We start from the raw sequence: 26,240 nt of genomic DNA, 5'->3' as shown, positions 1-26,240 counted from the left end.
GATGGGGTAGCAGTGGTCTGGAATACGCACTAAAGCAGTACAAGGGACAGACAGCAACATTACCAATAAATTCCCTAATTTCTAGAGGTTCAGAGAATTAAAAGGGCTGAAGACAAGACCCAAACTTGCATCTGTTCAATTTCAAGACAAAAGGGGAAAAACAGTATGACTTGGTTTGTCCAGTACAGATCAGGAAACAGTTTTTTGGAATCTTGCTTGGATTGAGTCTGCCCATTTAGCGAGCAATACATCATTTTGACTGCATATCATCTCATCCCATGTGAATACGCATGAGTTTTAGCAATGACATTAATGGCATACTCTACAGTTGCTTTCTTCTACTCAGTAAAGTTGACCTTTGCACCTCAATAATATGATGAATCTCCCTACTGCCTTGTCATGCCCGGTGATCACTTTAAACTCATGCAACATGTCATTATGTGAAAACCATCACACATTGCTCTCCTATGTTTCGGTGTCTCACATGGATGTCCAGCAATTAAGATTTAGGGATCACCTCATGACCTACAGTTGGCTTGCACTTTATCTTCTTCCCACATTTGGAGCAAGCAAGCTAGAATAGCTATGCCAGGAAACCAATGTAGGAGATTACTTAACCGTAAATTAAGATATTTTGTTAATCAGTGCATGCAACCAGAAACTAAGCCAGTTTTATCAAGCAGAGTCACGTATTTGACAGCATAAAAGTGACATTAGATCATCAAGATATCTCTTGTATCTCCAGTGGTGCAATGTGTTACATAACAAAGTCTTGGCAGCAAATAACCTTCCTGCTTTACTTCCTGTAGTGAGATGTATAAATGCTCAGTGTGCGGCACAGCAATCATCTGAGCCTCAGGAGACAGAGTAGTCCAGCCATAAAAGAACCAGAGTCACAGACAGCTTGAGACCTTGAAGACCATCATGTCTGCGATGTGGATAAGCCTTGGTCTGCTCTTCTCAGGCCTGCTTCAGGTGCAGGCTATGGAGATTCCAGTAATGAGCAACTTTGACCCTCAGAAGGTAACTCTCATAATTGCGTTAATCTGTTGCATATATCTCAAACTTAGAAAATTATCAGGTCTGTGAGGAATAAAAGAGGTGCACAGGACACACTACATAATGCATCATCTCCAATGCATGTTCATTTTAAACTGCATAACTTTGATATTCCAGTGCAGAAAATTAGATCTTTATTAGTCATGCACTGCAACCCTGATTTTAGTCACCGTCATTATTCTACTTTGGGGCCTAACATATATTTTCCAATGTTTTCAGTTCACTCTTCAGTTGTTCCAGACAATCTAGTATGACAGGAAACACACCTCTACTAATGCAACTCAATTCAGTCCTGAATTACTTCAGATATTCCCCTATTGCATTATAGCACACCCCTTCCAAATACATCTCATTTCAATCCAGAATCACGTTATATCTTAAATAGTCTGTTATTAACTACCCATTCCTTTCAATGCACCTCAAATGTATCCCCAGCATTACAGACACATTCCTTCCAATGCAACTCAATCAAATCTTTAATCACCCCAGGTATTCTGATATGACATTGTAACACACTCCTCCCAATGGACCTAGATCCAATAATCATTGACCTTGGATATTGGGGTATGCGTGTAACACACACTTTCAAGTGCACCTCAATCTTCACCTGACCATTTCAGTTTCTTTCACAAATGGATTTGACACAACACTCCTAAAGAACTCTATTCCAGACTTGTACTGTTTTGAATACTGTATTTTGTTGCAGTAAGAGTTGGCAATACTTCTCTTCTGCCTGCACCACTTCTGAGATTCAGATTCTGCTAGTAGTGATAGCACAGGGAGGTTTTGGTGAGTCATATAAATCTGCATGAAACTTTAAAAACAAAATACCAACCCTGTTATTCGCAGACGATACCCTGCTGATATCTAAGACCCCAGCAGGGTTACAGCATGTTAATAATAGATTTCAACTTTTCTGCAATAACATGGGATTGGTCATAAACATCTCTAAAACCAAATTTATGGCTTTTAATTGCCACAGGTCATACAAAAGCGGCCCTTTGCTAGGTGGTGTCCCCCTCGAAAAGGTGGACACCTTTGATTATCTGGGCGTAAGATTTTCTGACAAGATGTCCTGGAAACCCCACATAGCAAAGATTTTGCTGGGACATAAAATAATAACTGGAGTAATTGGGAAAGAATATCGCCTTTCTCATACTAAGCCCGTAGCCCCAGCACTCCAAATCTACGACCTAAAAGCAGTCAGCTCTGCCCTTTATGGAGCAGAAGTCTGGGGGTTCGAAAAACTTGATGAGCTCTGCAGGTCAGGATACATATTTCTGAGAGACCTGGTCATGGTACCCAAGTACGTCCACCTTGCTCCCCTATTGTTAGATATGTGTAGGTGGTCATTGGGTGACATAGCTAGGTTGCGCCCCCTACTCTTTTGGGCCCACATTAGGCGGACGCCTGAACTCTCTTCCTATGTAGAAGCCATGACTGAGATTATTAGTCTAGACACTAGCGGGAAAATAGGCTGCATTGCTGATATTAAAAGAACGCTGTCAGCTATGGGTCTCCAGGCCTGCTGGGCCGGCTAGGTACCCCCGAGGAGAGAGGAACTCAAACGCATATACTGGGAATGGGTGGACCTACAAGAGAACCATAATCTCAGCATGGGCAAACTAACACTAGAATTCTATTCCCACAAGCAGACTGGATATTTTGAACCCTTTCTCGACACAATTAAAGTACCAATAGATAGAGAACTCTACATCCACTTTAGGCTCGGAACTCTCCCTGTTCGTGAGGCGACAGCAAAGTGGAGCCCAAGCAAGGAGAAAAACTGCCCATGTTGCAAGGCCCCGATTGAAAGCACTGCCAATTTAATGTTTGCTTGCCCGGCGTACAAATCATTGTGGGCAAAATGGCTGAAACCGCTCTGTCGACAACTGAGCACACAAGGCTACTATACAGCAATTCGTATTCTTAGATCTTAGATGCATGCTGTGTAGAAAAAGATTCTAGGACAAGCTACACATAAGGTGTAAGCTGCTGGCAAGAACGACAAAGCCTCAATCGAAAGCAGATTAGCGGGGACCTTGAAGCCCTATTATATAAGCTGCTGGACCCACTTTACACAAGGACTTTATTCGTTAAAATTTTTGCTACTAGCCAAGGAAAACTGAATGTCTTTTTTGAACTTTCTTGTTCAATGCAGACCCTGTGTCCAACACCATTGCACAGGCCATATGCAGCGGGTTTGGCTGTCCATGGTGGGTTGGGTGTAGTCAAACTCCCGTGTAAACTTTTCATTGATGAGTGTGTGGAGGGGCGCAAAACATATTAGTAAAGGCTTCGAGTGAGGAATGATGTCCCTCCACTCCCTCAACAATATTAGGAATTAACATATTATGCACAAGATACTTAATCAAATCCAAGATGCAAGGGGTTACATTTGTACAGAATAGAAAATTCACACAGAAGAGACCTCATGACTATTAGTAGATTTGTTTCCCTTATTAAAGTAATTGTTACATGCAACCCATGAGAAGTAAAAGGGTGCTTTTCATGTCAGTTTTGATATGCTGTGGTAATGAACTGAAATTTTACAATGTAGTAATAAATGTGCTAATGTGTATTTCCTTAGTACAGTTGCTCTAAAAACAAGTGTATTATCAGGCCACATATATTTTTATTTTTACTGTCATTATATATATATATATATATATATATATATATATATATATATATATATAGATATATATATATATTATCTACTGGCGGTCGCCAGTAGATAGTTATAGTTAGGACCTATTTTTCATAGGAAATTCTCAACATTCTATTCCCAATAACTTTGGCGCCGGTTGACGAATCTTCCTGAACTTTTCTAAACTTGTGGGGCGCTCCAGTCTGCTCCTATCTTGAAAGATTCGGGGTGATTTGGCAAGCGGGGGCCGAGAAAAAAGGGGGGTCCCAAAACGTGTTTTCCCTATGCAATTTCCCATAGGAAACTTTAGACACGGCTACAGCCCGAACTGCTGAACGGAATTACACCAAATTTGACAAAGAGGTAGTTCTTGGTTCAGAAAGAACCCTTTTTGTTAAATGGTGTAAATCCGTTCAGTAGTTGCTGAGAAAATCAAAAGTAAAAACACATATATATCTATGGCCGCGCAGGATCCGCGCACCCTCCCGATCACGAGCTTTATGCTAATTGGCTGTCAACACTCCAAACCAGGAAGTGTTGGCAGCCATCTTGTGCCTCGGTAGAACCGAGGCACAAGAAAACAGAAAAAGTTATGCGCAAAAAGGGGGCAGGGTAGAAACACCCTGACCCCCTAGGCCTGCTCAGGGGGTCCCACAAGGACCCCCAGGGCCCAAAAAAGCATTGTTTTTTTTAAATCGTCGAGATTCGCGCACCCAGCATGAATTTCAGCCTAAATTGTTTTTTGAACGAAGCGCGGGCTCCCGTGCTTCATTAATATTTCACTCCTAGGTGGGCCAAATCCCGGAGGCAATATTTGTTTTGGGATGGGGGGCCCGAAGGGGCCCACCAGCCCTGGGGACCACCACCCCTGGGGGCTTTTCAAACATAATTGCGGGGGGGCTCACAGCCCCCCCCAGCCCCGGGGACCGCCACCCCCGGGGCTTTGGAATGAGATGTGTGGGGGGGCTCAAAGGCCCCCCCAAACCCCGGGGACCTCACCCCCGGGGCTTATCTAAATTATTTGTGGGGGGCTCACGGCCCCCCGCAGCCCCGGGGACCGCCACACCCCGGGGCTTGTTTTTCTTGAAACAAAAAAACCTGTGTGGGGGGTTTGAACCCCCAACACACCCCGGCGACCGCCACCTCCCTGGGGCTCTAAATATTAAAATTAGGGGGTCCGTGACGGACCCCCAAGCCCCGGGGACCACTACCCCCGGGGCTTTGTAAATGGTGGGAGGGGGGCCACGCGGCCCCCCTCCTGGAGCCTTGTCATGGCCCTGGGGACCGCCACCCCCCAGGGCAGGCTCCTGCAGTGTCCCGGGGTGCCCACCCCCGGGACACTGCTGTTTGCTATGGGAAGGCGGGAGCCTCGCGGCTCCCACCCTGCCATAGCAAACTCTGCTTTGGTATTTGGAAGAGAGAGCAGGAAACCTGCTCTCTCTTCAAAAATACCAAAGCAGTTTGCTTTTCCACTCGGGGAGCTGCATCTTAGCAGCTTCCAATGTGGAAAAGCAATGCCGGCTCCCGCAAGAGGTGGGGAGCCGGTGGGACCATGGGGAGATTGGGGACCCACCCACGGTCCCCATCGGATAGGGCTGGCCCCGGGGGATGGGGTCCCCCGGGCCATAAGTGGCCCGGGATGGGGGCCACGACGCCCCCCTCCCGAAATTATAAAAACAAATAAAAAATAAAAATAAAAGGAAACGCCGGCCCCGGGGGATGGGGGCCCCGGGGCCATAAATGGCCTGAGGAGGGGGGGCACGCAGCCCCTCCAATTAAATGAAAATAAAAAAAAAAGGCCATGCCCCGGGCGATGGGGTCCCCCGGGCCGATTATGGCCTCAGGAGGGGGCCACGTGGCCCCCTTAAAAAAAAAAATTAAAAACCAAACAATAGGAGTCAGGCCCAGGGCCAAAAAAATTAGGAAAAGAAAGGGGGGGGCACACAGCCCCCCTTCTTAAAAACACACAAAAAAAAAGACCGGCATCGCCCTGGAGGCCCCGCCCCCTCCCTGCAGCACCCTGCAAAAGCACCCCCTGGGTAGGGTGACCAGATTCTCAAAACAAAAAACGGGGACAGGTCACAGACATAAAAGTAGGACTCCGGTTTGCAGTAACCATCGACATAATTTGACAGCTGCCATACACATAGAAAAAGGACTACAATGGCAGCTCCCTCCACAGAGATGAAGCATTGCAGACAACAAATTTGCGGTCTTTTATTGGCACCTCTCTCCTTTGCACAGCAGCATTAGTACTTTTATTACATGCACACTTTTAAGGACTATAGCATATATTTGCCAAAAATCAATAGACCATCACAGGCTAGCAGACGCCAGATTTACTAGCTTTATCAAAGCTTATTTCTATAGCTGCTGCGTCAGCACCACGTAAAGTACAACTCACCAATGTTGCTTAGTTGCTCATGACAGAAAAGCATGGGAGGTAAACTGCAGAATGCTAAATTGCCAAATGACAGCCTTGGACCAATGTAAAAAAAAACACTTCTCTCCAGGTATTACTGCCTTAGGGTCTTAAGAGTCGCAAAGGCTGGCCGACCACACAGTCCTCCCACATTTACGTGGTCACTGCTCAGATGTCATGTTACCTTACTGGGATATGTATAGTGCACTCTAGCCATTGGTATCATCTCATAGTGCAATAGTGTGAAGACCTGAGCAAAAAGGTCGAGCAGCGCTTCTCGCCTCTTCCACAGGTGTTAACCCTGCTCCTTTAAGTTCTTTCCAGCTAAACCCTTTGCCGTGATCTGAAAAGTCAGTCAAAAGGTCAAGTCATAGCTTTGATATGGAGAACACAGATGCATCAATTGGTTAGGAATAAAACATGCAATGAGCAATGCATTAATCCTTGCACGGTATGCATAAGGGCTACTGAAAAGTTTGTATGGCTATGAATACAAACTACAGGACGAAGAAATATTGTTTTATTCAAAGTAGAAACTTTGGCTGGCAAAATGACGTAGGTGGCGCTGCGTGTAAAATGTCTCTCTTCAAAGGATTTCCCTTCTTGCTACAGCACTCACCTCAGTGACAACACATGCTGTAAACAGTGCAAAGAGAGTATGCGCGCGCATGCTCAGCCGTAACAATGAAAAACAGGGACATTTCTGTGTTTAACCTGGACACTGTGTCGGGACACTTCTCCAAAAACAGGGACCGTTCTGGGAAAACGGGGACATCTGGTCACCCTACCCCTGGGGCCAACTAGCCCACCAGGTGATTCCAGTAAGTGCCACTGCGCTGCGTTGCAGAGAGGTGGTCTAGGCTGGGCCCCATTTTACACCTCTCTGCAACGCAGCTCTGTGGTGCTTACTGGAGGTACCTAGTGGGCTAGTTGGACCCCAGGGACCCTCAGGATCCAAGGAGACTTAATCTCCCAACTTAAAACGGCCACAGGGCGTGTTTGCACAGTGGTGAAGGGAGGGGACGGGGCCTAAGGTGACGTGTTCAAACACGCCCAGTGACGCTTTTTAAGTTGGGGAAATAATTCCCCTTCAATCCTGAGGGCCCCTGGGGGCTAACTAGCCCACCAGGTGCTTCCAGTAAGCGCCACTGCGCTGCGTTGCAGAGAGGTGGTCCAGGTCGTGCCCCTTTTTACACCTCTCTGCAACATAGCTATGTGGCGCTTACTGGAGGTACCTAGTGGGCTAGTTGTACCCAAGGGACACTCAGGATTCATGGGGACTTTATCCACCAAATTAAAACGGCCACAGCTCAGCTCGCCCCTCCCTTCACCAGTGTGCAAACGTGCCCTGTGGCGCGTTTTAAGCGGTAGTTTTAATCCCCCTGCCCTATCATGTACTAGGGTCTTACAGAGGAGGCCATGGTAATCACAGGGGTACCCCAAAGCATAGTGTTCCCTAGTGTATGTAGGTGTTTTAACGGTATTCTAAGCGTCTTTTAGCATAGCACTGGCTCTAGGACTGGTTAGTCAGTTACCACCAGTACCCATCTGAAAAAGTTGAGGGTACAGGATGATTTTGTAACAAGGCCTCTTTCTGCTCCTCTGTTTGTTCTTTCTGCACGTCTTCCTTCTTCCTGCACTTTTCTTCGTCTTTGAGGACTTCTGTTGCTTCTTTCTGCATTTCTTTTTCTTCTTTCTGTGTGTTTTTTCTTCTTTCTTTACATGTCCTACCACTGTAGGCATAGTTAGAAACTAGCATTTAAAAAACCTTAGAAATTAACTGAAAAAATCATAGGTTTCAGACACGTTATAGTTACAAATTAGCATTTAAAAAACCTTTGAAATTCACTGAAAAAACCATAGATTTCAGGTTCGTTATAGTTAGGAATTAGCATTTAAAAAACCTTCGAAATTCACTGAAAAAAACATAGGTTTCAGGGGCGTTATAGTTAGTTGGACATTTCACTCGTACAAAACCATAGAAATTCCCCCTTATATAATTAGTTCAACGGTTGATCCTCAAAGAAAACGGTAGTTAGGAATCCATTCCCCTGCCATACCATGCCTGACGCGTGACGCGTGACGCGTTTCGGGTCACTGCCCTCATCAGAGGCATCATGTGGGGCAAATTACAATCGCACTTACAACAAATGTCCCGCTTTAATTGCCATACTTTGGAAAATCTGGACGGCAACCGCCGTGATTTCTGGGAATTGTAGTGCAAACCAATTCGACCCATATGGGCTCTCATCACCACATTCACCAAAGACAATCAAATAGCGATGCCAATGAGGCACAGGGTCAAGACTGATTTGCATATGGCTGGGTTCAAACTGGAACGGCATGGTGAGCAAAAAACTGATGGATTTAGGCCCAGATCTCTGTACTGGGGTGAATGTATGACATTGTTCTGCATTCTGTCCATCAATTGGTGTTTTTGCATTTGTCACCCCGAGTGGGAAGGGTATGCCCAGACGTGGGTCCCGTGCTCTCCATGCCACTGGAATCAAGCTATCCTGGCTGAAGAGGGGTGAAACCCCGAAACCGGTCCTAGGATGCTTGTTTCCAGTCCAGGGAGGACCTGGCTTGGCAGTTCGGGCTGGACTGTACCCATGAGGCACAGGGTCAAGACTGATTTGCATATGGCTGGGTTCAAACTGGAACGGCATGGTGATTAAAAAAACAATGGATTTAGGCCCAGATCTCTGTACTGGGGTGAATGTAAGACATTGTTCTGCATTCTGTCCATCAATTGGTGTTTTTGCATTGAGAAATTTGGAGCGTTGCAAAGATATGTGGAAGAATACGAGTACATTACAAGGGTGCCATTGTACTCTTTATGTTGTTCAGTAAAAGTTTTTGGGGCAAGTATGTAGTCGTGAAGCACAGGTTAAATTTGCGGTCAATCCAGCACATGCTTATTCAAATAATAAATTCCCCTTAGTTAGCCAGTAACCAGAGAAGTAAGTACTTGAACCCCTAGCGCCACACCCACGAGGGAGTACGCCCGAGCACAAGTGCATGCATGCCCCCCCACCAGAGCAACGTCCCCATGGGCCAAGCTTACCTCTGGAGTAGCGACCAATATCCTTGGTAGTTTTGTAGTTTTGGAGTCCTCAATCTGGATTCAGCGGCTGGCTAATATTCTTCTCCCAAGCAAAATAAAGCGCACGCTCAGGGGGAATATGCATGGCAGTTGAAAATGTATTTCATTACCGCATTTCGACTGCGAATAGTCTTATATTATATACACAGAGAAAATTAAATGTAATTTATTTCCATTTTTTTTGCTTCAGAGTTTTATATAGCACAAACTTGACCCTAAGGTATCAGAGCACTCCATACAAGCACTAGTTGCGTTACAGAGGGACACATTCATTTTGTTAGGCACGGGGAGATTAAGTGATTTACCCAGAATCACAGGATGTTGTGCATCCCTTGCCGAGACTCAAACACGTTTCCCCAGCTTCGCAGTTGACCGCTCTAGCCGTCAGGCTATATCCTCTCCCCTTGTTGTGTGTGGGACGGAGTCTATAACTCACGAGAGGCAATATGCACATCTGCACATATGGTTTATACTGTGGTATATTTTCCAGTTATATTTGTTTAAAGAAAATGTATTCAACTAAAACCATGATGCCAAGGGTTACATTTGAGCAGATTAAAGATGCCTCTGATCAGAAGGCACAGTATGCCAAGTTTGGAGTTAACTGCTGCTGGCCCAGTGGTCACTTTTGCTCTCTTGTGTACACTGAAAGACACTAGTGATGCCTTTCACTGTACAAAAAGTATAGTGATTGGCCTCCGCCGGTTTTGACAGTCATTCAACGAGGTTTTTACATTTTTTTGTAAGAACCAACCTTCCAAAGCAAGAGATTTTTTCAGGAAAACAAAACAAGCATTTACAATGCAATGGTTTCGGCATTGTTAAAGTTAGAGCTATTGGCATTGCTCATGACATTATTTTTGTTTATGTTTTTGTTTTTAAAACATTTAAAGAAACAGCATTGTTATTTACAATGTCAATAGCTTAATCACTCAAATGCGAGACCTATTGCATTTGCACCCACACAGACCCACCCACCCACACACAAACACAGAGCCACCCACCCCCACACATGCAGAGCCACCCACCCCCACACACACAGAGCCACCCACCCTCACACACAGAGACACCCCCACACACACAGAGCCACCCACCCCCACACACAGAGCCACCCACCCCCACACACACACACAGAGCCACCCACACAGCCACCCACACACACACAGAGCCACCCACACAGCCACCCAAACACACTGAGCCACACACACAGCCACCCACACACACACAGCCACCCACACACACAACCACCCACACAACCACCCACCCACACAACCACCCACCCACACACACACACACAACCCCACACACACACCCATGGGTGCAGGCGTGCCCTACATGCATTGTCAATAACTGCTGCAACACTCTGACAGGGGCAGTAGCATTGAAAGCTGCATTCTGGTGCCTGGGGTGCCCAGCATTGTGAGAGATCACCAGCGGCCTGTATCATGGCTCTCCTAAAATGGCGGATTGGGATTGCAGTATTTATGTAGCGCTTACTGCCAAAGGCTTGTGGCTTCGAAGCAGTGAAAAGCAGGTGCGGGCATGGAACTCTGTTGCATTCATGAGAGAGTATAATGTCCACCAAACTCTAAATCGGGCCTAAATAACTTGAGATCTACCCTGCTGTTCTTAATCCCAAGCGAAATAGTCATCAATAAAAATACCCATACTAATCCTCCAATTGCTCTGGCAAGTGCAGATTTCAGACAATTTAACTGCTTAAGAAAAAATGATATACATGACAAGGAAATACAAGCCATGCTAGAATTATCTGAAGTGGATACCAGTGTCATGACACAAGAAGTGGAAATAAATGTGAAAGAAAAAGCTAAACCGAACACAGTTCAGAGCCTAATAAAGAGTTCATTTCACTTCTCCAAGGCAGCAAGGTAAAATAAAAACCGAAAGACAGTTCTTAAAACAAAACAGGATGTTCATACTGCTGCATTTTTCTGAAGTTTCAGCCTATGAGCGCTCCTTACACTGTGACCACAGCTGCTAGACAGTTATCATCAGTTATGTATTTATTTCAGCAAAAAATTAGATGCAGAATCATATGAACTCCTGACACTCAGGTGATTTTTTTCGAAAAAAATCACCCTAAATCTAAAGAATATTCTACCCAACTGTCCACAGACTTTCAGTTCTAGAGAATAAGAGAAGTTTTAACATCTAAACAAAAAGTGCTCAAAGCAGAAGGCAAATGAAATAATGAAGACACAGCTGACTCTCATGGATACAATGCTGCAGACACTTTACAGAGAAAAACAACTGGGCCATTAACCCCACCCCACCCACTGTCTTTAATAAGATAATGGGGATTAACAATAGATCCATGGTATAGCTGAAATGCCCAATTTCCTGTGGCAGGATATCACTTTCACCTATGAGTTCTCATAAATATTTTTGGGAAATCAATTACATCTGTTAGTTTTGCATATACATCAAAAATAGCATGGAATTAACTGTACATGCAGATGCACAGAGCGTAACATGCTGTTTATTGCCATTGTTGAGGGAAGGTCAGGAATCATGATTTATTTAAAGCTGCCTCTCATGAGTTCTCGTTCCTCCCCATATTCAAATGTGTTAATAAATATGATAATACATTATTTGCATCTGCATAAATACTATGCACTGCATGTTTGAGTGTTTTTATTCCGCAAAATGCTGTGGTATCAACAACCATATTTCACAAGGAACCATGAAATATGGAACAAATGTTACCATTCGTAGAGAAAAATGGATCTCATCATCATAATGCCAGTCACAAACCACTCTGCAGAGCTTTACAATTGTCATGGCTAGTATGATGTGTATCATGGATAATCATATTATGTGACAAAGTTATTTAAAATATGTGTTAAAAATGCAGCTTAAGTGACACAATCTCTACCAGTATTACTTTCATCAGTTTCAGTTAGAAACCTAGGGCCAGATTCACAAAGGTTCCTTACACTTTTGAATAATTTACCCCTTTGTTTAGGTTTAATACTTTTTTGGGTATTCACAAAATCTGAGTCTATATTTACTTCAAGAGTGTAACATACATGTCTCCACCAAACTGTAGGGCCAGGGGCTATTCATGAACTGCAGGGTTTATTCACAAAGGTAACTTAAACTTTTGAGTAATTTACATTTGTTATTTACTCTTACACATTTGAGTAACTTTACAGTCGTATTCGGTGAATAGTCAAAAGTATTAAAGTTACTCAAAAGTTAAGAGTAACTGATATGCTGTCATTAGAACCCCACAATGGGAGTATTGGACCACATTAAATAATTACCCAATATGTATCCTTTCTCTTTATCTCCCTTTCTCTCTCTATATAGACAATACAGTGGCAGCGATAGATAGCCCATCTGTAGTTATTATTATGTCTAACATTCAACACCTTTGATGACAGCTTGACAAATCTGCATTAATCTCTAGAAAAGCAATGTTCATCAATGGGGGAGAATTTACAGGAACTCTGAAAACAATGCAGGTTCTTCTTGTACTAAACTATTGGGCCAGTCTTTTGAGTACTGCCTCTTCAGAATACTCCCATGCCCTGATTTAGAAGCGGTGTTATACTGTCTTACGGCCACCGGTAGAGGTGGTTCTCATCTGCCAGCTCTGGCGTTGTGGAAAGGGAGAAAAGGGTACTACACCATAATGCCTGCTCTTGTGCAGGTGATTCACATGCCAGTACTGTCACGCGCCATATGATAGCTGGCTCGTGGCAGTAACTCTATATACAACAGGCGTGTCATTATCCTGGAGTCTTTTGATTGTCCCTTCTCTTCCAGATTCTAGGGAAGTGGTATGCTGTGGCAGTGGCATCAAACTGTCCGGAATTTGTTCAGATGAAGTCAGTGATGAAGATGCCCATCACCATATTCAGCTTACTTGACGACGGATCCCTATATGCTGCCACAGGCGTCGCCGGGTAAGTGTTAGACAAAGCACTCAACAAAGCTAGTAGCCTATTTACTAGGCAGGATTCAATGAGCATGAAATATACAGAAGATACAGCAATGATTTCTATTAGAGCTTATTTTTTTACTTTAAGGTATGTGCATACATTTAGAAAATTATTTCACTCTCCATACTTTGGCCAACATTTCTCACTTTAGGGTCAATTTTTAGACATTTTTTGGAAACCCTTTTTACCCCATCACTTGACTAACGATTCAACCTTTTGCTCTGAGCACAGCTTCAGAAATTGTTGTTTGTTTAACTTATTGCATCAGGCCATATCCAATCTGGTTTTACTCTTAGTAGTAATCTGCTACTTCCCTCTACCTTAATGGTAAGTATCTTTACCACTTTATTGGAATGATGCTTGATTCTTGTGACACAAAAGCGCAGTAGTCTATTGTAAACATCTGAGCTGGAATCTTATTTTCCTCATGGGAAACAATGAAGGGGCCATGAGAAAGTGTTCTTAAGACAGAATCACTAGCCTAGCTGGTCTTTACAGACAAACGCCTTGTTACTTTCATTCATCAATGTTGAGCCAATGAAACACATTGAATCCCAGGAAATCCTTGACAGCTCCCAGAATGGTTTTCGTGCCAGTCCCAGCACCGAAACCGCACTGGTAGCAGCCACCGACTGTATCCGCATGCAGGTTGACCAAGGCGGATCTGCAGTGCTGATTTTGCTTGACCTTTCAGTGGCATTCCATACCATTGCCCCAGTGCGCATGATTCAGCGACTGCTGGAAGCAGGAGTTACTGGTAGGGCCCTACAGCTTCTCCACTCTTTTATGACCAGCAGAACTCACATCGTTAGCTATAGTGCTTTAGAGCAAAGGCCTTCTGCCTTCTCTGTTGGGTCCCCCTTGGATGTTCGCTTAGCCCTAATCTTTTTAACCTCTTTGTTACCCCACTTGCAGAGTTTCCATAACAAATGGTTTGCAATCAGTTGCCCAAAATTTTAATCAATGTATGTCCAGCATTCTATGCTGGATGCATGACAATTTATTAAAAGTCAATGCGGACAAAACTGAGGTGCTAGTCTTTGGATCACCAAACTCCATCTGGTCAGATGAGGGTCTGACCTTCGATGCCCAGGTCAGCAGGACAGTCAGCACCTGTTACTTCATCTTAAAAGCCCTGCGGAAAGTCCTGCCGTATATATAATATGAACTACATTGGCCTACTATCATCGCACTAGTTCCATCCAGGCTGAACTACTGCAACGCTCTGTACCTTAACATCAGCACAGAGGCCCTAAACATGCTTCAGGTGGTACAGAATGCAGCGGCAAGGCTGATTGTTAACATTCTGAAGTATCAGTCAGCCAAGGAGGAATTCAAGCCTTGCACTGGCCCCCATAACAAAGCGCATTTCCTTTAAGGTCCTGAGTATGGTGGACAAGGCTATGCACAGCAATGGCTCCTCACACGTAAAAAACGTATTTCAGTGGTACAATCCAGGGAGGACCTTGAGATCCTCCTCACTAAGAAGACTGGTTTCTTCCAGATTTCACAGGTCCAGATGGGATGGTTGCTCCTTCTATGTGGCAACGACCAAGCTATGGAACTCCTTGCCCCATTCTATTTCAAAGGCAGGCTCTCTTCCGGTCTTCAGGAAACTTCTGAAAACGTGGTTATTTGCTTTTTAGCTGGAAGCTGGTCCTTTTTCTCCTCAAACGTTTGCTTAGCGCCTTGACACCCGTGGGTATAAATGCGCTTTATAAATACTATCCAATCCTATCCATTCCTTACTTTGGCAAATGGAGAAAATACTACACTCTCCATCATCTGCAGGCCTACAAAAGAGCACACAATACACTTAAAACTGTAGTAGACACATCTGCATTTTACACTAACCTCATCTACATATTCAGCCTCTGTTCAACCTCATCAACAAAGAACTCTCCCCTGTGCTCTAGTTTCTCGTTTTTAAAATTTGTAAGTATAAAAAAAGTATGAAGTATTTTAATGAACATTCCTAATTTTTTCATAAGTTGTTTGAAAACTGGATTTTTCACAATGGTGTTCTGCAAACATGATATCTTCACAGCTATGCCATTAGCAATAGATATATTGGTACACATAGTAGACCAGAAAGGCAGGGCTTCCTATGCTAGATAAAGTTTGAAGATAAAAATATGAAAATAAAGTGGTGTATTTACCTTTAGTTTACAGACCCAGTAGAACAGATCTTTCTCTATTGGTGAGCTATTGCGGGGGTCCTACTATTAGAACAATCTCTGAAGTAGGCATGGGTGGAACTCGTGGAGTTTCACTCCATGAAATTCACTGAGTTACACAAAAACTTTTGTGGAGTTCTGCCCACCCCTGGTTTGTAGAGAGGACCAAAGGTGAAATATCCAGTACACTACATTGGAAACTAAGAGCTTTCTTTGCATGCTACCTTGTTTCGTTCGCAGGTAATCTTAGGTGTTTTTAAGCAGGCAGGGAGAAGAAACAACAAGAAGTTTTCTCCCTTTTGCAATTTCATGACAAGAGCATTTGTCACACAAGTGCACGCAACATGAAGGTGAGACAGCAACTGCAGATGATAAGAAGCCAAATTTAAGCGGAGCTGAATTTATCTTTGTTATAAAAAATAACAAGCATCAACGCTGTGACACATTATGGAGTCTTTAGAGAGAGAGGCTTTTTTGTTTCTGATACGATTGCAAATGAGAGAAGGTGAAAATCATAATTCTGCTCACAGCAGTTAATGTTTTAAAAATGTCACTATGGATGGGTGTGTTTCCCTTCATGGCACGTTCCTGCATGTAAGGCCTCATTTGATGCAAATCTGTCCTTTAAAGGTATAACATTTCCATGACAATGACTTGTTTTTGGACACCTCTGTTGCACACAATGCACATTCAGAGATTTCAAAATCAGCCCTTTGTTCAATTCTTCCAAGAACAGAAGCTTCTGTTTGGCAGAGTCAAACGAGTTGATCTATTTTATGCACTTTGGTGTGGCATGGCGAGGTTTCGTTCCTACACCGCTTCACTGGATTTTATTGGAATCTGTGGGGAGGGTCAAGGGCCAATGCCAACCGGTAGCTGACACTCACTTCACTATTGCTGCAAACATGGATCAGCTGTCTTGTCTCCACAGCTGAGCTTACTCCTTTCATCTCACCTGCCACAGTCTGCCCTACTTCTCAAGTGCCAAATCCACTTACACAAAACCTGCGCACCAACTAAACCAACAGCTGCCGATTGGCTGCGGTGCAAGTGTGGCAGACTTTGGGAATCACTCGATAGGCTGACTAGGGAAGGAAGAATCTAGACACTTTATTGTTTGCTGTAGGGCTCCCAGTATGAATTTTCTAGCTTCTGATTGTTAACACCAATGTTAATCCCAGCCTTGCTGTTGATGCCTTCTGTCAATAGCTGCACCCTCTCCAATAACCAAGCTGGCTTTGTGGTTGCTGAGCACAACAACTCACTGTGCATGGTTTCGATAGATATGCAAGAATGCCTTCAATCGTAGCGTCCATGGCAGAGTCAGGCAAGAAGCCATTGCTCAAGTTGGAAATGGTGCTGGTGCTGATTAATTCACCCGTTAGAATAAGTGGAGGAATTTATTAGTAATCCTCATTACAGGAGTAACAGAGTAATGCGGAATTGCTAAATTCTTCCAATTCCACAGGCAGTATTACAAATTCCACACACCTCTAGTCTTAAGGAGAAGTCCTTTCTCCACACTCATCAGCTGAAGAGATTAGCCTTTGTTGTTTAGATTCGCTCAATTTTTCACCAAAGTGTTTGACCTGTCAGCCTTAGGGTGACCTTCCCCCAAACTTTTTGCATTCACCCCCCCTATTTTAGCCGAATACATTTTTGTTTGTCTTATGACTCTGTGTACTTTATCACTGCTAACCTGTCTAAAGAGCTTGTGCTCTCTCCTTTAAATCTGGTAAAATTGGCGTACACATTATTAGCTTATTTAATTTACTTATAAGTCCCTTATAGAGTGGGGCACTATATTACCAGGGCCTGTATACTAAATGCTACTAGTGGGCCTGCAGCAGGTATTGTGCCACCCACTTAAGTAGCACCTCATAACATGCCCCAGGCTTGACATTGTAGTCTGAATGCAGTTTCAAACTGCCAAATGGACCTGGTAATATAACCCCTTTGCACTCCCCTTACACTCCCCTTATATTGCAGATATGTCATTCCTAAGTTAAGCCCTATGCAGGTCACAGGGCAGGGTGCACTATAATTAAGAGGCTGGACGTGCACGTTTAAGATTTGCATGTTCTGCTAGTGAAAAACTCCTACATTCATTCTTCACTACTGTGAGGCCTACTTCTCCAGTAAGATAGCATTGGGTTGACTTATTAAATGTAATAGATGCTATATTTTATTTGAGAACAAGTAAGCATTTCATGTTTGGTGCCGGAGAGATTGTAATAAACAATTCCTCTTTGATGGCACAGCCCAACTTGCAACTGAATAGATTGTGCTCACACAAAATGATTTGTCATCCTTGCATTGTTTGCATTGTTCATGCAGCCAGCTTGGAGCCAGGGCAGAGGAGTCAGGACACTTCAAGCACTTCAAAAGGATTACTTTAGAAACGTGTTCTACTTCAAAGAAGACACCAGGTATAAAGATGGGACCCTCAGAACCACTCTTCAGTTCACCTTTTGGACCTGCGGAAGGGCTCTCAGAGGACTGTCTGCTGCTATGTACTCCAGAAGGCTGTTTCTCTGCACCTGTATGGACTGTTTTGCTGCCTGGAGCCTGCCTTCAAGCCTCATAGTCCAGCTCCACTGCTTGAGCCATGCCTCATCACTTGAAGCCAGGCCTACCAGAGTCACTCTAAGGCCTTGGGGGCTGGCCTCCTAATCAGAGCCTCAGGGACAGCAAAGGCTCCAACCATATGGAACCTGTACCTGGACACAGCCTGAGTGAGTCCTAAGCCCCCAGGTGGTGCCCCTCCAGGCCCTTCCAGTCCTTGCCTCACGGTTGTGCTGCTAAAGGTGCCCAGATTGCCAACATCTAACGATTGGGATTTGGAAAATATTTTGCTAAAAACTGCTCTGGCAACTGAGGGAAGGACAGGCCAACCTGCATGTTTATCTGCCAATGTGCATAGCCGGTCGGCCTGACTTCGCAGTAGGTCCTGCTACCTTCTTCTCAGCACCATCAAATTCTGTTCAACGGTTTTTGGCTAAAGGGGTATCCAACCTCCTGAACTCTCATCGGCTAGAGCCTACTGCCGCATCCCGCTGAAGATTTTTGACTTCCAAAACAAATACTAAGTCCGCACATAGAAATCTTCACTGCAACTTTGTCCAGCGGCTCTCCCATGAAGACGTCTCCATCTTGGACACAGCCTGCAGCCTTGCCCTCTTAACTTTACTTTCTGCGAACATTCCTTTAAAATGTATTTTAAGTCCAAAGGTGAGCGCTTACTTTATGTGATTTGCGCACCATCGCCGTCGGCCATATTTTTTTACTTTGATCCTGTCTTGCGCGGTTTTATGTCCGCGGTTATCCCTTTAATCTTTGGCGTGCTATTTTTTACCTTAAACTTTAAAAATTCATAACTCCGGTTCTACTGATTGGATCCTTGTTGTCTTGGTGTCGATTTATTAAAACATCCTCTATGTTTCTAAATTGTTAGGAGACTTTTAATGATCTGAGTTTTATGTTAGTACTGTTTGTGTGCTGCAGAAATACTTTACTCATTGCCTCTAAGCTAAGCCTGACTGCATTTGTGCCAAGCTACCAGAGGGTTAAACACAGGTTAATTTAGTAACTTTTGTGGTTCACCCTGACAGGGATTGTGGCTTTGCTTGAGCAGGGATAACACCCCACTCGATCAACAGCTCAATTGCTCACACTGAGTGATTTTTTAAACCCTTACGTTGTATTGATCTGAAGCCATTGATCAACACTCAAATATTACAATCTCCTTCTCCTAATAACATCACCTGGAATGCTTATTAGAAACCAATACATTGGACACGATTTCTCCAAAGTTTAATTTTAGGACTGATGAAGCAAGACTCACAGGATACTGCAGTGAGATGAGGGTTGCATAGAATTAGCTGGCAAATTAATCATAGTAAAAGCAGAGAGTGTTGTACTAGATACTTTAAATGAGTAGTGCACAAGAAGAGAAATGCCACCACCCAAGGCTGAAGAATGGTTGCTATGTCTTAATTCAAAACCAGTCTGAATGGCTAATGCTTTGTCAGTGGGCGAGTCTGTTAGGTTTCAGTAAAGTCAATGCAATTCATCTGATAGGTTAACTTAGGTTCCCATCACAGAAAGAAAAGATGCTGCAATGTCTATACATGGACTTACCACCTGTTAGTGAGAATGCAGAGGGATTCACTTAGAATAGTGCGCTTGCCTTAGGCAATGGTTAGGAACACAAGAACTGGCAGCATGACCCGTGGAACGCGTTATCCTGGTGTGGATGAGTGCGGACGGGCTGGCCTTTAGCACATTGCCAGTTCAGCCACGGTTCGCATCTGCTGTGCAGCCATTCTGGTAGGAATATTAAGCAGCCTGTAAGTAATGGCACGAGTCAGTTGATCTGTGTCCGGTATAAGTGAGAAAGACAAAGTAATAAGACTGAGGTGTGGGGACTAGATGACAAACCAGGTGAACCATCCAATTCTGTGAAAAATACTAGGTGAGAAAAACAAGTTAAATGAACAGCAACAAATATAAACTAACATGAATAATACAAACTAAAAGAATAATGTGCAAAGCGTGAGCTAACCAAAATAGGAAACAAAAACAATGTAAGAGGCAAGTTGGAACTTTTCTCAACATATAAGACAACATGAGATTCGATTAAAGGTAATTTTAAATGGTCTCAGGTTATGATTACCTGGAAGGGTTTTGTGCTGACGTACCATTAGAAGGCCCTTCTCAGTGTCAGTGCTAATCACGTTTAATCCTTAGGATTTTGTGGTCATGGCCAAGAAATATTTTCGGGACCCCTTTTTGCAACAACTCTGAGTTTTTTAATGCAATTTCTGCTAATTCAAGCTCTATAGTGCCTAGCAATATTGAATAATATGTTGAAGGCTGAGACGCAGAACTACACAGAAGTGAGCTAGAGAGAAAGTTCATTTCCCAAAGGACCTCTTGGCAGGTGGGAACCCTGCCCTATTGCCCACTTTGCGCAAACCTTAAAACGTCTCAGCGCTAATCAGGTAACCCACCATTGCTGCAAGGAAGAAACAAAAAGAAAAAGGGCTGATTACCAACTAATGCGATTTCCGCTGGTGTTATGACATAAGCTCAGAAGTGTTTGTGTTTTCTGAAGTGCTCTGTGACCCATTCAGGCACTGTGCTCTGAAGCCCCACATACATAGAAAGATAGTGTTCCAAATATATATTTCATCCTCACTACTCCTATATTATATCATCTGATCCCCATATTACAAGTGCCCAAAATGGTCTGTGCCTAATAACTGTTTTAACAGGCCTGTTATTCTAACATATCTCACCTTTCATTTCACTACTGGCTGATCTCCTCTAAAAACAACCGCACATCCTCTAAGATTGTGTTTCACAGTAGTGTTGTCTGGCTGATCATCGTCTATGTTGTCGTGGTGGGTTCGCAGGAGTTTTGAGCAGCGGCAGCAGCAACAACAAGCCAAGAGGGAAGGGGCTGGATTTTCAAGCTCATGTTTTAGCTTGTTCTGGGCACTATCACCAGAGATGTGTCGGTGGGCCACGACTTTACAGACCCATTTTTGGGGGGCTAGGATGATATTGCACTGGCCCGTGTATCTCGCTGTGGTCTATGAGGGTATGACAGGCCGCTGGCTCATGTTTGAGGGGCAACGGATGGCCTCCAGTCTTTATTCTGAGGTTGGGTAGAGCAGAGCAGAACTCCTCAGAATTCCACAGAGTTTTAATGCAACTCTGCAAAATTCCACGTGGTACAACTCCACGAGCTCTGCCCACCCCTAACGAGTACACTGATACCTTTCAGGAGGACTGAAAAAGTACATCATGACTTGTGAACTGGGATATCTGGTATACATTTAATCACTGGGCCTAATTGGTAGTTTGATGCATCTCCACCATGACTATTGAAAACATTGGCATGTTGCTACAGTATCTTATTCATTAAGTCTAGTGAGCTGATGAATACTTATGTGCTAAAATAAATATCAAGGTACATATGTGTTCTTTGTCCACAGCACAATTGATTACTAAATAAATGCAAGCTTATTTGTGTTCTTTTCCAGACCTTCAGGATGCATGAAGATGGATATGGTATACCATACCGTCAAAGACGGTCAATACACTCTAAGTGGTGAGTATCAACCGTAAGGGGTGTCTATTCCACAATAAGGGTGTGAGAAATTTGTGTAATTTGCTTTTGCATATTGAGGGGTAAAATTGGAAAAATTGCACATAAATATGCAAAATGTAAAGCCGTCATTTAGCACTATATTTTAGTAAAAAATGCATTTGTGCATGAATTTTTGACATGAGGATGCCTTCTGGACTAAAAAGTGCAACAAACAGAACAGCAACAAACAACAGCCACCCACATTCTGGTTGCTCGAGTTGTCCCTGTACTATATTTGTGCCGCACGTAGCAGCATAATTTTGCGAAATTGTGAAATGGCATAATTTTGCCAAATTCACATACAGCATTTGGCAAAATTCAAAATGTTATGCAAATTATGCCAGCCTAATTTAAATTTCACCCAGGCCTACTCCATACACTTTTTTACCCACCTGAATGACCTGTTATCATGTGGAGGTCAAAAAGCAATGGCACAAATATCAATGGAAACTCAAACATAACTGTGGGATCCTGTGCTTCCCTTCTCCCTCCATGAGTGACCTAGTGCTTGGCGTGCCCGATTTAGATCTCGGCAGACGGGTTCATTGTGACAGATAACCCATCTGCCGAAATATAAATCCCCATGGAAATATAATGGGATTTGTATTTTTGCAGACGGGATATTCGTCACCGTTGTGACTGGGTAACCTGCCCGTCGAGGTCTAAACGAGGCCCTTCGTTGAAGCATTTTAAACTAGAGACTGAGCAACATGCCTAGTTTCTGTGGTTCCTTTGCCCATAACCTTATACAGGCTTGTCAAAAGCTTTTGTGCAGCCTGAGTCATAAACATTCAGGGCCCTGGTTTACAGTGCCATCTAGTGGCAGCTAACTTTGCCTACTTTATTAAGCATATATCACAAGAGCAGGCTGGGTATGCTTATGTGATACATATCTTTAGCAATGACCATGCAGAGCCCTGAAAAGAGCAGGTGAAGGTAAAACAGCCTTAGATGCCAGAGGCGGCTGCTGTCAAATTAAAGTGGAGGAGCAGCGCAGGCAGAATATTTTGACCCAGAAGAATACTTTCAATTGTGGTTAATTTCAACCAGTGGTTATAACGGACTACGATTGAGAGTTCTGGAGTTGCGAGTTTCCCACAGTGCCTGTCAGTGAGTCAGAAGAAACATTTGATGAAAACAAACAAATTTAAAAGTGTATTTACCAGTTGCCTGGTCCTCTCCTCCGGTGCCTGCAGTCCATGGCTCCAGCACAGGTTCCCAGAGTCTAATGAACTCCCCTAACCAGTCCAGATGGTGCTCTCATGCTGGCAATACTATTAACCAGAATGAGAGAAGTGCCTGGATTGGTTGCAGAAGGCTTCCTTGGCACTCCCTCATGACATGGAGCCTGTGCCTGTTCCCCTCCTGGGTGTGCAACGCATGGCAAGACAGTCAGCCAAACCGGCATGCACACGTGCAGTGCCCACCACTCCTCCTCCCCGCTGTTGTCCATCACCAGTAATGTCACCGCCCGCCGATAAGCTCGGCTCTGCTGGCAGGACAAGAAATAAAATCATAATAAAATTGTTATATTACCATTTTATTTTTCATGTTTTCTCCGCTGCCTGCAGTGAGGCGACGCTCCTCTGCCTTACTGGAGAAGCTGCCACTGTCAGCTACTCAACCGTTGTGTCGGCCCTGATCTGAAACATGAAGTAAAGTGAGGAAACCTATGACTGGCTCTGCTGGATTCTTAAAGTGGATAATAACAATACTACTATCTGTCCACAATTCTATCCTGGACATCATTTAGGGGTCGCTGCAACACGCCTCCCCAGCACCCCTGCAACTTTGCCTGTGTATACAGCAAAAAGCACTATGGTGTGGAAAGAGCCGCAGATTCCATCTTAAAAAGTGAAATACAAGTACTATTGACTCGAGGCACATTATTTTGCCTAATATATTGTGAAAATCATATGGTTTAATGTTTGGCCTCCCACTTATATACTTTATAAATTGATCTTAAACGTGTTTTTCAGATTGTTCTTCCCATTACATTAGAAACATTTGTAGATTGCACTAAGAACAGTTCAAATATGAAGGTTGATAGACACTTTCCTGCCCATTACTACCACACTTAAACATACTCCATGCCAACATCAAAAGCAGATGCCAGCCAAGCATTCAGCCAGCACTGCCTTGTTCATGCTCAGTCATTGTTAGTCAGAGCCAAAAGGCTAATACGTTTCCATAATAAACTCTATCAGTGTCCTTCCAACACAAACTTTGATACCATTATAAGAAATTGTCAGATGCTATTTTGGTTGCAACAGTTAATATATTTCCCACTTTTTAATTCAGATACATGCAGATTAATAAAACAGTTAAATAAGTTATGAGTAAATACTTATTTGAGGCTATTGTTAAACCGCAGCAGTTTCTATGGGGAACATCATTTTAAGACTATACCAAAAGGTGCTGTCAACTGTCTTAATTATCTTTATCTAGTGGAAGAAGAATGGCACTGTTTTTAGCTTGTTTTGAGTACCGATATAGTGATTATTTTTAGCTAACCTATTTTTCAGATGTTTTTTACAGTACATTTACATTTTGTTTAATACATTTCATGTAATATGTAAACCTTTCCTCCACATTTCCTACAGTGTGAGTAAGCAGTTGCTGTTGTTTTATTTTCAGATCTCGACACCAGTGACATCCGATTTGTTGATGGGGACTTTGATCACAGTGTCCTGGAATACACCCAAAATGTCTCAGAAAGCGGTGATGCCTGCAAGATGGTGAAACTGTTTGGTATGTATCTATTTGAAGCATCTCAGGAGAGCATCCTTGAACACTCACAGAACAATCAGACAGCTCTAAATGCACACATGATGATGACCAGCCATGATATACAAACAAATGTCAAAGTCCATGCACCCTACAGGCACGTTCATGGTGATGGGCATGTTTTTGCCTTCCTGCAGTTTGTTGTGAAATTCAAGGGGAGATTTACTAAATTGTGGCACTGCGTTGCATTAAAAGGAGAGACAAGAACAACACCGTGGCTAGTCTCCTAGTGGTGGCACACTGTTGGATGCCATGTGCCAATGCACACACCCTGCACCATAGTGCAAGGGTGTGTGCCTGATGTCAAGCCTAGATTTTGTACTAGACTGATATCCTTCCAGCACTACATACTATTTCTTAGTCGTAGATTAATACTTTTAAAATCTTGACCCATTGACCCATTGAAGCAAAGTAGCACAAAGAACTGCTTTGCATACTTAAGGGATACTTTCCAACGCAAATCAGCATTTGTATTGGAAAGTAAATTCCAGTACAACACTTTGCATTGGTCTGAGTGCCATTTGTGAAGCGAACTCGGTGTAAAGTGCCAGTAAATCTGCCCCTCAGTTTTCTGTCCATCATACGTTTACACCAACTGATAGCCTCTCTGTCCCCTCCCGCACCGAGGGTTCATTACAATCAACAGTCTTATTTCAACTCGCACATCTAGGCCTGTCAGAAGAATATGTTAGGCCAGGGATGACTCGTAAGTTTAGGAATACCTAGAAATTAGGAAAACATGTTTCCTGGGGAAAGAGAAAACACTGCATTTGTCATGGTATGTCCATGTAGGCAAAAGGCAGGTCCGCCTTTCTTTATTTCCCAAATATATTTCTCTTGGGCTCAATCTCCTCTTCATATGTTATGAAAACCCTACAGCAGCTTCAACTGTCTTCTTCCCTCCCATCCTAATCTCTGAGTCTCTCTTGCTAATTGCCTGTTTCACAGCACCTATTACTCTTGTCTGGTATCTTTCCTGAATATTACAAGTGTGCCATCTTACTACCTGTACTGATGAAACTTTCTCTGGACGCTTCTTCTCCTAACTCTTATTCTTTGTCTATTCTGAACATGGTTTCGTTGTAACTCCAAATAAGAAGCTCACAATAAGCCCGATCATTACATTTACCCCTATTCTCCTCTCTTTTCACTGAATCTTCCTTTTATCCTCTAGACTCAACCCAATCTGAATACTTTTCTATTACCATGTCCCTTACCTTGAATGGTCATTCCCCACTTTCCTTTCCTCTTATTATGCTCAGAAGACCTGTTGTTTCAACCCAGCCCACTTTATTTTTTCATCCGTGTTGGCTTTCTCTTTCCTCACCCACGAGCATCTAGAGATCACTTTTGATCATTTAAGGTTGCCCTTATGCACATCTTCTCTATGCTTCAAAGGTTTTCATTTCAATAAAATCTTCCCATATCTTCCTTAAGCAGAACCCAAATTCTAACATGCATCCTTTCCTGTGCCCTCTAGTACCTTTAATCCATTATTAATTCTACAAGAGATCTCTCTGGCTAACGCATCCCCAGGTTAATGTTTCGTAATTTTTATAATTTGTAGGTTTATCTGCAAGGAGTGTGCAAAGTTTTTTTCGCTTCAGTGAAGTAGCGTGCAGTTCCTGATTATTATCCTTCACACAGTCCATGGATTTTCCCACATTACTTTCGTCAGTACCATAGCATAGAACTTTATGCTGATACTTTCAGGTATAGCAACAGCAGCCATAGTTTCTCCTCACAGTTAACCAGGGGCCGATCTGTCAAATTACATGTGGATACACAATGGGGACAATGTGATGCTGGAAATCTTAACAGCATCATAAACATAGTACTCATTTTCAAGCATAAGTCAAATCATACTGAATCTCATGACCTTTGTGTATTTTTGCAGTTTTTGTGATTAATATG

The 26,240-nt window shown here is 43.4% G+C and overlaps 1 protein-coding gene across 1 annotated transcript in view; it reads left to right on the top strand.

The window, feature by feature from the left end:
- Positions 1-924: 924 nt before the first annotated feature.
- Positions 925-26,240, top strand: part of LOC146868517 (olfactory protein-like) — a 31,172-nt gene continuing 5,856 nt past the window's right edge. The window contains exons 1-4 of the mRNA XM_085615660.1: positions 925-1,023; positions 13,030-13,169; positions 21,433-21,500; positions 24,177-24,290. Of these exons, the coding sequence (XP_085471786.1) occupies positions 925-1,023; positions 13,030-13,169; positions 21,433-21,500; positions 24,177-24,290 (421 nt within the window). The remainder of the gene's footprint in view (positions 1,024-13,029; positions 13,170-21,432; positions 21,501-24,176; positions 24,291-26,240) is intronic.

This window comes from Triturus cristatus, chromosome 1_2 (assembly GCF_964204655.1).
Source record: "Triturus cristatus chromosome 1_2, aTriCri1.1, whole genome shotgun sequence".
Classification (NCBI taxonomy): Eukaryota; Metazoa; Chordata; class Amphibia; order Caudata; family Salamandridae; genus Triturus; species Triturus cristatus.
Note: the sequence above shows the minus strand (reverse complement) of the source record. Positions and strands in the feature narration are given on the sequence as shown.